Source organism: Oncorhynchus mykiss, chromosome 5 (genome assembly GCF_057628025.1).
Source record: "Oncorhynchus mykiss isolate SJ-2025 chromosome 5, ASM5762802v1, whole genome shotgun sequence".
NCBI lineage: Eukaryota > Metazoa > Chordata > Actinopteri > Salmoniformes > Salmonidae > Oncorhynchus > Oncorhynchus mykiss.
The window spans coordinates 23,620,751-23,637,255 of NC_143026.1; the positions used below are offsets into that span (position 1 = coordinate 23,620,751).

At 44.7% G+C, this 16,505-nt stretch overlaps 1 protein-coding gene across 2 annotated transcripts in view; it reads right to left on the reverse strand.

Annotated features, from left to right (window-relative positions):
• pde8b (phosphodiesterase 8B) overlaps positions 1–16,505 on the reverse strand; it is a 106,979-nt gene that overhangs the window by 27,411 nt on the left and 63,063 nt on the right. For both annotated transcript variants that reach the window (XM_036977078.2, XM_036977077.2), the window contains exons 4-10: positions 14,190–14,249; positions 13,879–13,936; positions 13,367–13,455; positions 12,933–13,011; positions 12,656–12,796; positions 12,370–12,458; positions 12,140–12,194 (exon numbers count right to left, since the gene is read on the reverse strand). In XM_036977078.2, the coding sequence (XP_036832973.2) occupies positions 12,140–12,194; positions 12,370–12,458; positions 12,656–12,796; positions 12,933–13,011; positions 13,367–13,455; positions 13,879–13,936; positions 14,190–14,249 (571 nt within the window). The remainder of the gene's footprint in view (positions 1–12,139; positions 12,195–12,369; positions 12,459–12,655; positions 12,797–12,932; positions 13,012–13,366; positions 13,456–13,878; positions 13,937–14,189; positions 14,250–16,505) is intronic.

Here is a 16,505-nt window from a genome sequence, read left to right on the forward strand (position 1 = left end):
GACAATAAGTAGCACAGTTAGAGCATGTTACACATTGACAATAAGTAGCACAGTGAGAGCATGTAACACAGTGACAATAAGTAGCACAGTGAGAGCATGTAACACAGTGACAATAAGTAGCACAGTGAGAGCATGTAACAGTGACAATAGGTAGCACAGCGAGAGCATGTTACACAGTGAGAGCATGTAACACAGTGAGAGCATGTAACACAGTGACAATAAGTAACACAGTGAGAGCATGTTACACAGTGAGAGCATGTAACACAGTGACAATAAGTAACACAGTGAGAGCATGTAACACAGTGACAATATGTAACACAGTGACGTTAAGTAACACAGTGAGAGTATGTCACACAGTGAGAGCATGTAACACAGTGACAATATGTAACACAGTGACAATAAGTAACACAGTGAGAGCATGTTACACAGTGAGAGCATGTTACACAGTGACAATATGTAACACAATGAGAGCATGTAACACATTGACAATATGTAACACAGTGAGAGCATGTTACACAGTGAGAGCATGTAACACAGTGACAATAAGTAACACAGTGAGAGCATGTTACACAGTGAGAGCATGTTACACAGTGACAATATGTAACGCAATGAGAGCATGTAACACAGTGACAATATGTAACACAGTGAGAGCATGTAACACAGTGACAATAAGTAACACAGTGAGAGCATGTTACACAGTGAGGGCATGTAACACAGTAACAATATGTAACACAGTGAGAGCATGTTACACAGTGAGAGCATGTAACACAGTAACAATATGTAACACAGTGACAGCATGTAACACAGTGAGAGCATGTAACACAGCGAGAGTATGTAACACAGTAACACACACCGTTACTCAGGACTACCTCTGGCCATGACACACACCACAACGTTACTCAGGACTACCTCTGGCCATGAGACACACACCACACCGTTACTCAGGACTACCTCTGGCCATGACACACAACCGTTACTCAGGACTACCTCTGGCCATGACACACACCGTTACTCAGGACTACCTCTGGCCATGACACACACCACACCGTTAATCAGAACTACCTCTGGCCATGACACACACCACACCGTTACTCAGGACTACCTCTGGTCATGACACACACCGTTACTCAGGACTACCTCTGGCCATGACAAACACCGTTACTCAGGACTACCTCTGGCCATGACACACAGCACACCGTTACTCAGGACTACCTCTGGCCATGACACCCACCGTTACTCAGGACTACCTCTGGCCATGAGACACACCACACCGTTACTCAGGACTACCTCTGGTCATGACACACACCGTTACTCAGGACTACCTCTGGCCATGACATACACCATTACTCAGGACTACCTCTGGCCATGACATACACCGTTACCCAGAACTACCTCTGGCTATGACACACACCACACCGTTACTCAGGACTACCTCTGGCCACGAGACACACCGTTACTCAGGACTACCTCTGGCCATGACACACACCATACCGTTACTCAGGACTACCTCTGGCTATGACACACACCACACCGTTACTCAGGACTACCTCTGGTCATGACACATACCGTTACTCAGGACAACCTCTGGCTATGACACACACCACACCGTTACTCAGGACTACCTCTGGTCATGACACACACCGTTACTCAGGAGTACCTCTGGCCATGACATACACCGTTACTCAGGGCTACCTCTGGCCATGACACACACCGTTACTCAGGACTACCTCTGGCCATGACACACAGCACACCGTTACTCAGGACTACCTCTGGTCATGAAACACACCGTTACTCAGGACTACCTCTGGCCATAACACCCACCGTTACTCAGGACTACCTCTGGCTATGACACACACCACACCGTTACTCAGGACTACCTCTGGTCATGACACACACCGTTACTCAGGACTACCTCTGGCCATGACACACACCGTTACTCAGGACTACCTCTGGCCATGACACACACCATACCGTTACTCAGGGCTACCTCTGGCCATGACATACACCGTTACTCAGGACTACCTCTGGCCATGAGACACACACCACACCGTTACTCAGGACTACCTCTGGCCATGACACACACCATACCGTTACTCAGGACAACCTCTGGTCATGACACACACTGTTACTCAGGACTACCTCTGGCCATGACATACACCGTTACTCAGGACTACCTCTGGCTATGACACACACCACACCGTTACTCAGGACTACCTCTGGTCATGACACACACCGTTACTCAGGACTACCTCTGGCCATGACACACACCGTTACTCAGGACTACCTCTGGCCATGACACACACCATACCGTTACTCAGGGCTATCTCTGGCCATGACACACACCATACCGTTACTCAGGACTACCTCTGGCCATAACACATCACACCGTTACTCAGGACTACCTCTGGCCATGACACACACCGTTACTCAGGACTACCTCTGGCCATGAGACACACACCACACCGTTACTCAGGACTACCTCTGGCCATAACACACACCACACCTTTACTCAGGACTACCTCTGGCCATGACACACACCATTACTCAGGACTACCTCTGGCCATGACACACACCGTTACTCAGGACTACCTCTGGCCATGACACACACCGTTACTCAGGACTACCTCTGGCCATGACATACACCGTTACTCAGGACTATCTCTGGCCATGACACACACCATACCGTTACTCAGGACTACCTCTGGCCATAACACATCACACCGTTACTCAGGACTACCTCTGGCCATGACACACACCTTTACTCAGGACTACCTCTGGCCATGACACACACCATTACTCAGGACTACCTCTGGCCATGACATACACCGTTACTCAGGACTACCTCTGGCCATGAAACACACCGTTACTCAGGACTACCTCTGGCCATGACATACACCGTTACTCAGGACTACCTCTGGCCATGAAACACACCGTTACTCAGGACTACCTCTGGCCATGAAACACACCGTTACTCAGGACTATCTCTGGCCATGACACACACCACACCGTTACTCAGGACTACCTCTGGCCATGACACACACCGTTACTCAGGACTACCTCTGGCCATGACACACACCGTTACTCAGGACTACCTCTGGCCATGAAACACACCGTTACTCAGGACTACCTCTGGCCATGAAACACACACCACACCATTACTCAGGACTACCTCTGGCTATGACACACACAACACCGTTACTCAGGACTACCTCTGGCCACGAGACACACACCACACCATTACTCAGGACAACCTCTGGCTATGACACACACCACACTGTTACTCAGGACTACCTCTGTCCACGAGACACACACCACACCATTACTCAGGACTACCTCTGGCCACGAGACACACACCACACCATTACTCAGGACAACCTCTGGCTATGACACACACCACACCGTTACTCAGGACTACCTCTGGCCATGACACACAACGTTACTCAGGACTACCTCTGGCCATGACACACACACCGTAACTCCGGACTCAAACATGTGACCTGACATAGGCAAAGTCAGCACTGCCTAAGTTACTCATCGGCCTCTGGTCATGACACACACTGTTACTCAGGACTACCTCTGGCCATGACATACACCGTTACTCAGGACTACCTCTGGCTATGACACACACCACACCGTTACTCAGGACTACCTCTGGCCATGAAACACACCGTTACTCAGGACTACCTCTGGCCATGAGACACACCACACCGTTACTCAGGACTACCTCTGGCCATGACACACACCATACCGTTACTCAGGACTACCTCTGGCCATGACACACACCACACCGTTACTCAGGACTACCTCTGGCCATGACACACACCGTTACTCAGGACTACCTCTGGCCATGACATACACCGTTACTCAGGACTACCTCTGGCTATGACACACACCACACCGTTACTCAGGACTACCTCTGGTCATGACACACACCGTTACTCAGGACTACCTCTGGCCATGACACACACCGTTACTCAGGACTACCTCTGGCCATGACACACACCATACCGTTACTCAGGGCTACCTCTGGCCATGACACACACCATACCGTTACTCAGGGCTATCTCTGGCCATGACACACACCATACCGTTACTCAGGACTACCTCTGGCCATAACACATACCGTTACTCAGGACTACCTCTGGCCATGACACACATCACGCCGTTACTCAGGACTACCTCTGGCCATGACACACACCGTTACTCAGGACTACGTCTGGCCATGAGACACACACCACACCGTTACTCAGGACTACCTCTGGCCATAACACACACCACACCTTTACTCAGGACTACCTCTGGCCATGACACACACCGTCACTCAGGACTACCTCTGGCCATGAAACACACCGTTACTCAGGACTACCTCTGGCCATGAGACACACCACACCGTTACTCAGGACTATCTCTGGCCATGACACACACCGTTACTCAGGACTACCTCTGGCCATGACACACACCGTTACTCAGGACTACCTCTGGCCATGACACACACCGTTACTCAGGACTACCTCTGGCCATGACATACACCGTTACTCAGGACTACCTCTGGCCATGACACACACCGTTACTCAGGACTACCTCTGGCCATGACACACACCGTTACTCAGGACTACCTCTGGCCATGACACACACCGTTACTCAGGACTACCTCTGGCCATGACACACACCGTTACTCAGGACTACCTCTGGCCATGAAACACACCGTTACTCAGGACTACCTCTGGCCATGAAACACACACCACACCATTACTCAGGACAACCTCTGGCTATGACACACACAACACCGTTACTCAGGACTACCTCTGGCCACGAGACACACACCACACCATTACTCAGGACAACCTCTGGCTATGACACACACCACACCGTTACTCAGGACTACCTCAGGCCATGACACACACCGTTACTCAGGACTACCTCTGGCCATGACACACACACCGTAACTCCGGACTCAAACATGTGACCTGACATAGGCAAAGTCAGCACTGCCTAAGTTACTCATCGGCTCTATAGTGGGATCATGGCAGTATGTAACTAGCAGGCACTACTAACAGCATTATGCAGACTGTCCATTAGCTACAGTTAGTTCACTGTTGGGTTGCTAGTGGCATCAGCTGTCAACACGTCTGATAGATTGATATGAGCTTGTCTACAGTGGTGTGCTGGATCAGTGCCAGCAGTGGTCTGATAAGTGCTACGCCAGCTGGGCGGTGATACACACTCTAATGTCCCTGCACTGCTCGCTAAAAAGACAGCAGCAGACTTGTATCTTACAGTTTAGCCTGCTCTATGTCAATCTGCTCCTGTCAGCAGGCACAACAGGACCGATCAGGACACAAGTCAACTGCTCTCAGCTCACTCACAACAATCAATCTCTCTCTCTCTTTCTTGTTCCCCATCTCTCTCTCTAATAGGATTAAATCAGTGTAAACACTGCTGATGACACAGGAGGTTGCCACAATTAGCTGGCTTGTATCTTAATAGCCTCTTGGGGCTGTAACACACAACAGATATGAACTAAAACACAGCACATTGCACTGGCTGGAGCTGCAAGGGAAACATTCAGCAATATGGATGATGACCGTGAGTGGACAGAAAGGAAGAGCGGGGAGAGAGAAAGAGTGAGAGAAAGAGAGAGAGTGAAAGAGAGACAGAGGGCAGAGAAAGAGTGGAAGAGAGGGAGAGAGAGAGAGAGAGAGAGAGAGAGAGAGAGAGAGAGAGAGGGCAGAGGGCAGAGAAAGAGTGGAAGAGAGAGAGAGAGAGAGAGAGAAAGAGAGAGAGAGAGAGAGAAGGGGGAGAGAGAGAGAGAGAGAGAGAAGGGGGAGAGAGAGAGAAGGGGGAGAGTAGAGAGAAGGGGGAGAGTAGAGAGAGAGACAGTTAAGTAGAAATAGGTCAGAGTCCTACATGGTGAAGGTCACATGGTGAAGGTCTACTTAGAGATTCTGCTGCTAACTCAACAACTAGATTTAAAATGGAAACTATGGACACTGGCCAAGGGTTGCGGTGGGAAAGACAAGCAACAGGAATGATTCTGTTTAATACTCAAAGCAACCATTCCCAGACAGAAACAGTAGCCTACAACATTGCTGTCTTGACAACAGTTGGCCACAAGCACTGTAAATGAGAAAAGGTACTGTAAGGAATGATAGGGGAATGTCATAAATCACACTGCAATGAAGAGGAGAGGGGTGTGCCTCAATCAGCACTTTCCCAAAGTTGACTTTCCGTTAGCACCTCACTTAATTTCTACTTCTATTTATTCCAAATGTATTTTAAACTGTATAAAGTTATACAGATAGCATCAGGAATTCTGTTACACACAGGAACCAGCGACAACGCTGAGATTTCCAAGGCAAGGAGTTAAGAGAGCGAACAGGACAGTGATAGCTGGGCTTTGACTCAGATGAAAGGCAGCAGCAGCTAGCTAGCTTAGGGTAGTGTCTGTCAGAGTGCAGCTAGTTTGTGCTGTAGGTATTAATAGCCTTTGCGGCGCCTATAGCTTAGCACTAACTTAGCATGAACACTAGCTGTTAGCCTGGAATCCTACTGAGAACCACACACCTGCTCCTAGGCAAGCCAAAACAAACAGGCCACTGTAGACTACAGATGCCATAAATGCCAAAACAATCTTAGCATGCCAAAGCAACTTAAAGTAGGTCCACAGACAGCAGACAACTTTTTACATGGTACTGTACATACAGAGTAGAGTGGACAATCAATGTTTACCAAATAGCATAGTGTTGTCTGTCGCACTGATACAGAACCCTGGGGGCCAACCCTGCTGAAAAAAAACAGAATTGACCAGCATAGGCTGGCCATGCTGGTCACCCGCCTTCACTGTGTTTTTGCTGGTTCCTTCACTGTGTTTTTGTTGGTTCTTTCACTATGTTTTTGCTGGTTCCTTCACTGTGTTTTTGCTGGTTCCTTCACTGTGTTTTTTCTGGTTCTTTCACTACGTTTTTGCTGGTTCCTTCACTGTGTTTTTGCTGGTTCTTTCACTACGTTTTTGCTGGTTCTTTCACTACGTTTTTGCTGGTTCTTTCACTATGTTTTTGCTGGTTCTTTCACTACGTTTTTGCTGGTTCCTTCACTGTGTTTTTGCTGGTTCCTTCACTGTGTTTTTGCTGGTTCTTTCACTGTGTTTTTTCTGGTTCTTTCACTATGTTTTTGCTGGTTCTTTCACTACGTTTTTGCTGGTTCCTTCACTGTGTTTTTGCTGGTTCCTTCACTGTGTTTTTGCTGGTTCCTTCACTGTGTTTTTGCTGGTTAATTCACTACGTTTTTGCTTGTTCTTTCACTACGTTTTTGCTGGTTCCTTCACTGTGTTTTTGCTGGTTCTTTCACTACGTTTTTGCTGGTTCTTTCACTACGTTTTTGCTGGTTCTTTCACTACGTTTTTGCTGGTTCTTTCACTATGTTTTTGCTGGTTCTTTCACTACGTTTTTGCTGGTTCCTTCACTGTGTTCTTGCTGGTTCCTTCACTGTGTTTTTGCTGGTTCTTTCACTACGTTTTTGCTGGTTCCTTCACTGTGTTTTTGCTGGTTCCTTCACTGTGTTTTTGCCGGTTCTTTCACTACGTTTTTGCTGGTTCCTTCACTGTGTTTTTGCTGGTTCTTTCACTGTGTTTTTGCTGGTTCTTTCACTACGTTTTTGCTGGTTCTTTCACTACGTTTTTGCTGGTTCTTTCACTATGTTTTTGCTGGTTCCTTCACTGTTTTTTTGCTGGTTCCTTCACTGTGCTTTTGCTGGTTCCTTCACTACGTTTTTGCTGGTTCCTTCACTGTGTTTTTGCTGGTTCTTTCACTACGTTTTTGCTGGTTCCTTCACTGTGTTTTTGCTGGTTCCTTCACTACGTTTTTGCTGGTTCTTTCACTACGTTTTTGCTGGTTCCTTCACTGTGTTTTTGCTGATTCCTTCACTGTGTTTTTGCTGGTTCCTTCACTGTGTTTTTGCTGGTTCCTTCACTGTGTTTTTGCTGGTGGCAAGCCTTCACTATGTTTTGTACACTGGTGACCAGCATACCAGTATGTGTTTTGGACACTAGTGACCAGCATACCAGCATCAAAGTGCTTTATTATTTAAGACAGTCCATTATATACAGTGAGCACCATAATTCATTGGACAGTGACCATTTTTTTCATACATATCGGATGAACCGTTTAGAAATGACAGCACCTTTTGTACATGGTCCCCCCCATTTTAAGGTACTACAAGTATTTGTTGAATTGGCTTCACAGATGTGTGTCGTTAGGCAGGTGTATTCATTGGTGTCGTTAGTGAATGCAGGAGAGCTGTTGATGAAGAGTATTGATTCTAGACTTTGCTGTTGCCTTTGTAGGTTGTTGTTGGGGTGTGACAACATGAGGAAGACAGCAGTGTCGATGCAAATGAAGCTGGCCGTCATAAGGCTCAGAAATGAAAATCAATCAATCGGGAACCTTGCGAAAACCCTGGGCATGCCCAAGTCAGCAGTTTGGTTCATCATTAACAAGAAAAAAACAACCGGTGAACTCAATTATGTCAAAAGACCCGGTAGACTGAGGAAGACCACTGTAGTGGATGAATGCTCTCTATGGTGAAGAAACCACCCCCTGACAACAGTTCAACAGATCAAAAACACTCTTCTGGATGTAGTTGTAGATGTGTCAAAGTCTACCATACGTGTAAGACTACACCAGCAGGACTACAGAGGGTACACTACAAGATGCAAACCACTGATAAGCCTGAAGAATAGAAAGGCCAGATTACAGTTGGCTAAAAAGCACCTAAAAGAGCCCCAAGAGTTCTGGAAAAAAGTATTGTGGACAGATGAGACAAAGATTAACATGTACCAGAGTGATGGAAAGAGGAAAGTGTGGAGAAAAAAAAGACATGCCCATGATCCAAAGCATACCACCTCATCCGTGAAACATGGTGGAGGGGGTGTTATGGCTTGGGCCTGTATGGCTGCCAGTGGAACAGGCTCACTTGTCTTCATCGATGATGTGACTGCAGACAGAAGTAGAACAATGAATTCTGAAGTCTACAGAAATATTTTATCTGCTCAGATAAAACCAAATGCCTCCAAACTCATTGGACGGCACTTCATCATGCAACAAGACAATGACCCTAAACATACTTCTAGAGCAACGAAAGGGTTTTTGATGGCCAAAAAGTCTCATATCCTTGACTGGCCGAGTCAATCACTGGATCTGAATCCAATTGAACATGCATTTTACATGCTGAAGAGGAGACTGAAGGCAATAAGTCCCCGAAACAAGCAGGAACTGAAGATGGCTGCAGTACAGGCCTGACAGAGCATCACCAGGGAAGATGCCTAGCGTCTGGTGATGTCGATGCATCGCAGACTTCAAGCAGTCATTGCATGCAAAGGATATGCGACCAAATATTAACAATGACTACTTTATTCTACATTATGTTAAACTGTCCAGTGTTTTTTGATGCCCGAAAATGGGGGGGGGACTATGTACAAAAGCTTCTATAATTTCTAAACGGTTAATCCGATATGTATGAAAATACCCTCAAATTAAAGCTGACAGTCTGCACTTCCCCCTCATTGTCATTGTATCCTTTCAAACTCAAAGTGCTAGTGTACAGAACCAAAATAACAAAAAAATGGTCACTGTCCAATGAATTATGGTGCTCACTGTATATCATAAGCCTTACTTTGAGGGCCCAGTTTTTCCCTAATACAGTGGCTACATCAGGCCTGCAAGTCACATTATGCTGGCTTGTAAAGTGATGTTTAATTCCTATTGGAATCCAGCCAGAGTGGGAATATCCAACAATTTAAAGTTTTATTTACCCACAATCAGCATTCAGAATGACTGCCAAGGTTAAACTACCTAAATCAGGGGTATCAAAAATACAGCCCGGGGGGGTCCAATCCGGCCCACGGGTGGTTTGAGTAAAAAAAAAATATATATACAGTGGGGCAAAAAAGTATTTAGTCAGCCACCAATTGTGCAAGTTCTCCCACTTAAAAAGATGAGAGAGACCTGTAATTTTCATCATAGGTACACTTCAACTATGACAGACAAAATTATCCAGAAATTATCCAGAAAATCACAATGTAGGATTTTTAATGAATTTATTTGCAAATTATGGTGGAAAATAGTATTTGCAACTTATTATTTGGACGTTTTCACTTAGGGGTGTACTCACTTTTGTTGCCAGCGGTTTAGACATGAATGGCTGTGTGTTGAGTTATTTTGAGAGGACAGTAAATTTACACTGTTATACAAGCTGTACACTCACTACTTTACACTGTAGCAAAGTGTCATTTCTTCAGTGTTGTCACATGAAAAGATATACTCAAATATTTACAAAAATGTGAGGGGTGTACTCACTTTTGTGATATACTGTTTATATATATATATATATATATATATATATATATATATATATATATATATATATATATATATATATAGTATATGCATAAACAAACCAACAAAGTCAATATGGTTATAAGAAATGATAAGGGAATGTGCCCTAGTGGGCTAAACCGGCATCGCGGCTTGGTGGACAAAACGGGGAGTTGGGGTCAGCTGAGAAGTCACTACAGAGTTGATAATTATAACAATTGAAATGCTAATCCTTTGCACATGACCGCTCACTCATTCGGGAACAATTGCAATCAATATATATATATATTTACGCTCAGTGTGTCGTCTTGATCGCTGTTGAAAAGTTGTTTCTTTTGTAGAATTGTCCGTCTCTCTCTCTCTCTGGCATGGTTATAGTGGATAGTTCAGAGTGACATTCATTCATGTTGCTGTAGAATGGATGTTTCGGTGGTTGTCGTTCTTCGCGTTCAATGATACCTTATTCCTAGCTGCAGACTAGTAATTAATATAAAAGACTTGTTCTTATTCTGTTGGTATCGATAGTCTAAACGTTTAACCACTTGGTATGGTTAAAATATTCAGCAATGATCTACAACCTTTGTACTCCCGTGATTGAGAGAAACATGGTCTACTTGAGAATTTCTCAAAGTTGGATTTTATTCGGAATTGCAGAAAAGGGGCTGTCCCAGGATGCCTGACCCTAACTGGCTCATGGGCGGTCCTCTGATTTAGTTAAACTCAAAAGGGAATTGGGAGATTCCTTCATTAAACAGTCCAAAATCACATTCCACAATTATACAAACAGTATCATACTCACTCATTCATCTTATACAACAATTAGATGTAAAACTCATATTTGAGGCTATTATATAAACAGCGTTATGGTAATGTGGCCACACCGTCTCCCATGAGCTTCCCCAAGTTGTAACAAACGGACCAGTTCATAGCTGGATTCTTCACCGATCTTTTATACCTTCTCCGGAACATGAAATTTGTTCGGACCTCCAGTTCTGTGAGGTGGAAGAAATTCCTTTGTTCTCTATGAAACTTCACTCTCTCTCTATACTGTGTGGCCATGAGGCAGGGTCTTCTCCTCAGGAATTTACGACCTCTCTCTGACCACAGCAGCCTAGTTGAAGGAGGCAAGGAGGAGGCAGGGAGAGGGGGATGGGGATGGGGCTTGCTGTACCCAAAGAGGGCAACGACATGACACCAGCATAAACTGGTCACCAGCATAAACTTGTCACCAACATACCAGCATGAGCTGGTCACCAGCATCACCAGCTTGACCAGCTGGTCGGCCAGCCTAACCAGCTTGTAGACCAGTTTGAACAGCATAGACCACCATGGACCAGCATGGGCCAGCTTGAAATTTAGGCTGGTCTACACTGTTTTATTCAGCACGGAACATACTGTACAAGAAATACAAGGTATTGTATGACTATTCATCATACAGTAAGAAGACAAGTGGTCTTCCCATGGCTAGCACAGGGCTGTCTCTGAACCACTTGAGGCCACATATTTACCATGAAGCTACAATTCTGGCAAACAAAGCAGACACCACATGCCTTCCATACAACATAGAGCTGTCATTGATCAACAACACCTTGAGGCCATACGAGTTACAAAAGGGGGAAAAGGGGAAAACAATAAATGTTTTTTGATTGACAGGGTATTCATTTATCTTACGTAAGTACAGTTGAAGAATAGATCATGTAACTATCAAATCATTAAGACTGACTGCTCTCATTACATGAAACATAAAAATAACTTCCATGCCTGCTCACCTGTTTGTTGTTGTCACTGTGGGGCCTCTTGATGGAGACAAAATGGCGGATTTTACTGTAAAGAGATGGAAAGCAAAGCATATTAGATTGGGAACCATCTTTGTGTAACTACCAGTTGCACAAGCAGTTATCAATCCAAGGTGGAAGACCATACAATAGCCTGCCAGTCCCCAGTGCAATAAAGTTAAGATGCCTGGCTCCTTATAGAGGAAGTGATGTCAGTGATTTACCCTCCCTGGCCAATCACAGGCGTAATCTTGACGTGCTGCTGTATGCTGTCACCTGACTTCCTCCTGGCGTAGTAGATCCCCTGCCACTCCTAGAGACAACATAGTCGGAACATACAGTCAGACAACAATATAACATTCATACAATGAAGAAATGACAGTCAGACAACTGGACAGAAAACATTACACAAATATAAAGAATGGATGGATGGTCTTCAACCAGGTGTTGAGGTATTGGGTCTCTTGCAGGATCTCTCACTTCCACTGTGGCTCAGTTTCAGAAGCTCACCTTTCCTTTCTTGATGCAGGTGTTGATGGTGTCTAGAAGATCTGCTCGGTTCTTGTCACTCTTGGGGAGTTCTGTCAGCTCTTTCCCTATTAACTCTCCTTTGTGGTATCCCATCATGTGCTCAAACGCTGGGTTCACGTACTGGTGGCGTGGGAGCGAGATGGATAAGAATGATTTGTTTTTATTTCACAGATTACCTAAACAACCCATAAATGTCAAGAGATACATTGTGTTTCAGTGTGGCTGAATGACTGTGTGTTTGTGTGTGTTTGTGTACCTGTATCACATGGTCTTCACTGGTGATCTCCACAGCCTCCTGACAGTGGTCCAGAGCAGTGAAGACTGAGTTGCACGCCCTGAGGGAGAGAAGAGAGCTGTTTAATCATACTATGTGTGTGTGTGTGTGTGTGTGTGTGTGTGTGTAGGTTGGTTCTTCTATCCTTGTGAGGACCTAAAATCCCCACAAGGATAGTAAAACAAGGACAGTTCTCCCTCCTGGGGATATTTCCTAAGTCCCCATGAGGACAATGGCTATTTTAATCTTAAGGGTTAGGTTTAGGGTTAGAACTAGGGTTAGGTGTTAGGGAAAATAGGATTTTGAATGGAAAACGAGGATACGAGGATAGAAGAACTTAATGTGTGTGTGTGTGTGTGTGTGTGTGTGTGTGTGTGTGTGTGTGTGTGTGTGTGTGTGTGTGAGGACCAATGTACCTGAGTTTGAACTGGCAGCGCACCTCTCCATGTTCTATCTGGAGCAATTCGTTATAGCAGGCAGAGACACTAATGTTCTCCACATACCTCTGACCAGAGCGATAGAGAGAGAGAGAGAAACATGAGCAACACAGTGCACTGTACAGTGTGTAGTCTGCGGATGTGATCTCTGCCTGGGTTCTGAGCTCTGAGGCCTTTCACCCTACATATCTTGGAGGTAGGGCATGTGATGAGAACTGTGACCTGCTGTACAGTACAGTACAGTACAGTAGGTAAACACTGCATGTGTTTATAAGATGAGCCAGCTGACTGACTGACTGATTCAGCAGATGGATGATAGGATAGCATGCTGAGTGTTTTAAGTTGCCTGGCTGAGTTCACTTTACAGAGTCACAGAGGAGTTGGTGGTGGCAGATGTCATGCCATATAAAGGCATGTCCTCTTTTCCTCCTATAGTACATAGAGAACATATAAGGAGGAAGAAGGGAACATATAAGGAGAAGAGTACATACTCTGCTGAATCCAGCGCAGAGTAGAGGACGAACAGACGGCTCCTCCTGATCTAAAGGCCTATAGAGAAAGAAGAGCATAAACAGCACACACTATGACATTATCATCATCAGCCCACCCACATAAGATATACACCACATATCATTATAGAATACACACACGTGTATGACATTATCATCATCAGTGAGGAAACATATCTGTGTTTGTTTACTGTTGTTTGGTGTTTGTGTATGTAACTTGAGTTGTGAGTTGCGGGAAAAAATCCTCTTGAAGGGCAAATAAACACCATCAATCAATTACGATGTATACATACGTCTGTGGCACAACGGCCAGAAGGACTGTGTGTTCTGAGGGCTTTGTGGCACGGACCAACCTGGATCAACAACACAATAGAAAAACACATCAAAATATAACAGATTGATAAAAAGAAGCATTCAAAATCCTGCAGGTGGTGAGAACAGCATTTTCAAATACAGTGCCTTCACAAAGTATTCACTCCCCTTGACCTTTTCCACATTTTGTTGTGTTACAAAGTGAGATTAAAATGGATGTAATTGTACTTTTTTGTCAAAGATCTATACAAAATACTCTGTAATGGCAAAGTGAAAGAAAACTTTTTTGAAACATTTCTGGAAAATAAAACTCTAATATATCTTGATTAGATAAGTATTCAACCCCCTGAGACTTTGGCTGTGATTACAGCTGTGAGTCTTTCTGGGTAATTCTCTAAGTGCTTTGCACACGTGGATTGTACAACACTTGCCCATTATCCTTTAAAACATTCTTCAAGTGCTGTCAAGTTGGTTGTTGATCATAGCTAGACAGCCATGTTTATGTCTTGCCATACATTTTCAAGCTGATTTAAGTCAAAACTGTAACTAGGACACTCAGGAACATTCAATGTCGTCTTGGTAAGCAACTCCAGTGTATATTTGGCCTTGTGTTTTAGGTAATTGTTCTGGTGAAAGGAGAATTCATCTCCCAGTGTCTGTTGGAAAGCAGACTGAACCAAGTTTTCCTCTAGGATTTTGTCTGTGCTTAGCTCTATTCCATTTATTTTTATCTTAAAAAACTCCCTAGTCCTTGCCGACGACAAGCATACCCATAACATGATTAAGCCACCACCATGCTTGAAAATATGAAGAGTGGTACTGTCACGAATCCCGCCGAAGATGGTGCCTCTTCCTGTTCGGGCGGCGGTCGTCGTCGCCGGCCTACTAGCTGCCACCGATCCCCTTTTCTGTTTCATTTAGTTGTGTCTGATTAGTTGCACCTGTTTCGTGTTTAGGTTTGGTTGTGGGCTATTTAAACCCAGTAGGCCCACCGGCTTTTGTGCGGGCTTGTTTTTCTGTTGATGGTGTGTGATTATTTTGTGGTATTTATTTTTCCGGTCAGTTGCGTCCTGTTGTTTGGACTTGGTCTTTACATGCCCTTGTGTGTGTGGCGTGACCGTCTCTCTGGGTTTTGAAAAATACAAATCTACATCTTGTGAACTACCCTGCTCTCTGCGCCTGACTTCTCCACCCACTACTCATAGAAGCCGTGACAGGTACTCAGTGATGTGTTGTGTTGGATTTGCACCAAGCATAAGGCTTTTGTATTCAGGACAAAAAGTTCATTTCTCTGCCACATATTTTGCAGTATTAGTTTAGTGCCTTATTGAAAACAGGATGCCTTTATTCTGTTTTTGTTCTGTACAGGCTTCCTTCTTTTCACTCTGTCATTTATGTTTGTATTGTGGAATAACTACAATGTTGTTGATCCATCCTCAGATTTCTCAAAATCACCATTGGCCTCATGGTGAAATCCCTGAGTGGTTTCCTTCCTCTCCGGCAACTGAGTAATGAAGGGTGCCTGTATCTTTGTAGTGACTGGTTGTTTTGAGACACCATCCAAAGTGTAATTAATAACTGCAGCATGCTCGAAGAGATGTTCAATGTCTGTTTTGTTTTTTTACCCATCTACCAATCTCCCACTATGATCAATTGGCTACATAGCTGATGCCTGCTGGACTGTCCATTAATCACGGTACTCCATTCTGTTTATTTATTTTTTATCTGTCGGCCCCAGCCGCAAACTCAGGCTCTGTGTGTAGTTAATCCGACCCTCTCTGCCTAGTCATCGCCATTTTACCTGCTGTTGTTGTGTTAGCTGATTAGCTGTTGTTGTCTCACCTGTTGTTTTAGCTAGCTCTCGCAATCAATACCTGCGATTACTTTATGCATCGCTGTATGTCTCTCTCAAATGTCAATATGCCTTGTATACTGTTGTTCAGGTTAGTTATCATTGTTTTAGTTTACAATGGAGCCCCTAGTTCATACCTCTGATACCTCCTTTGTCCCACCTCCCACACATGCAGTGACCTCACCCATTATAACCAGCATGTCCAGAGATACAACCTCTCTTATCATAACCCAGTACCTGGGCTTACAGTGCCTTGTGAAAGTATTCGTCCCCCTTGAACTTTGCGACCTTTTGCCACATTTCAGGCTTCAAACATAAAGATATAAAACTGTATTTTTTTGTGAAGAATCAACAACAAGTGGGACACAATCATGAAGTGGAACGACATTTATTGGATATTTCAAACTTTTTTAACAAATCAAAAACGGAAAAATTGGGTGTGCAA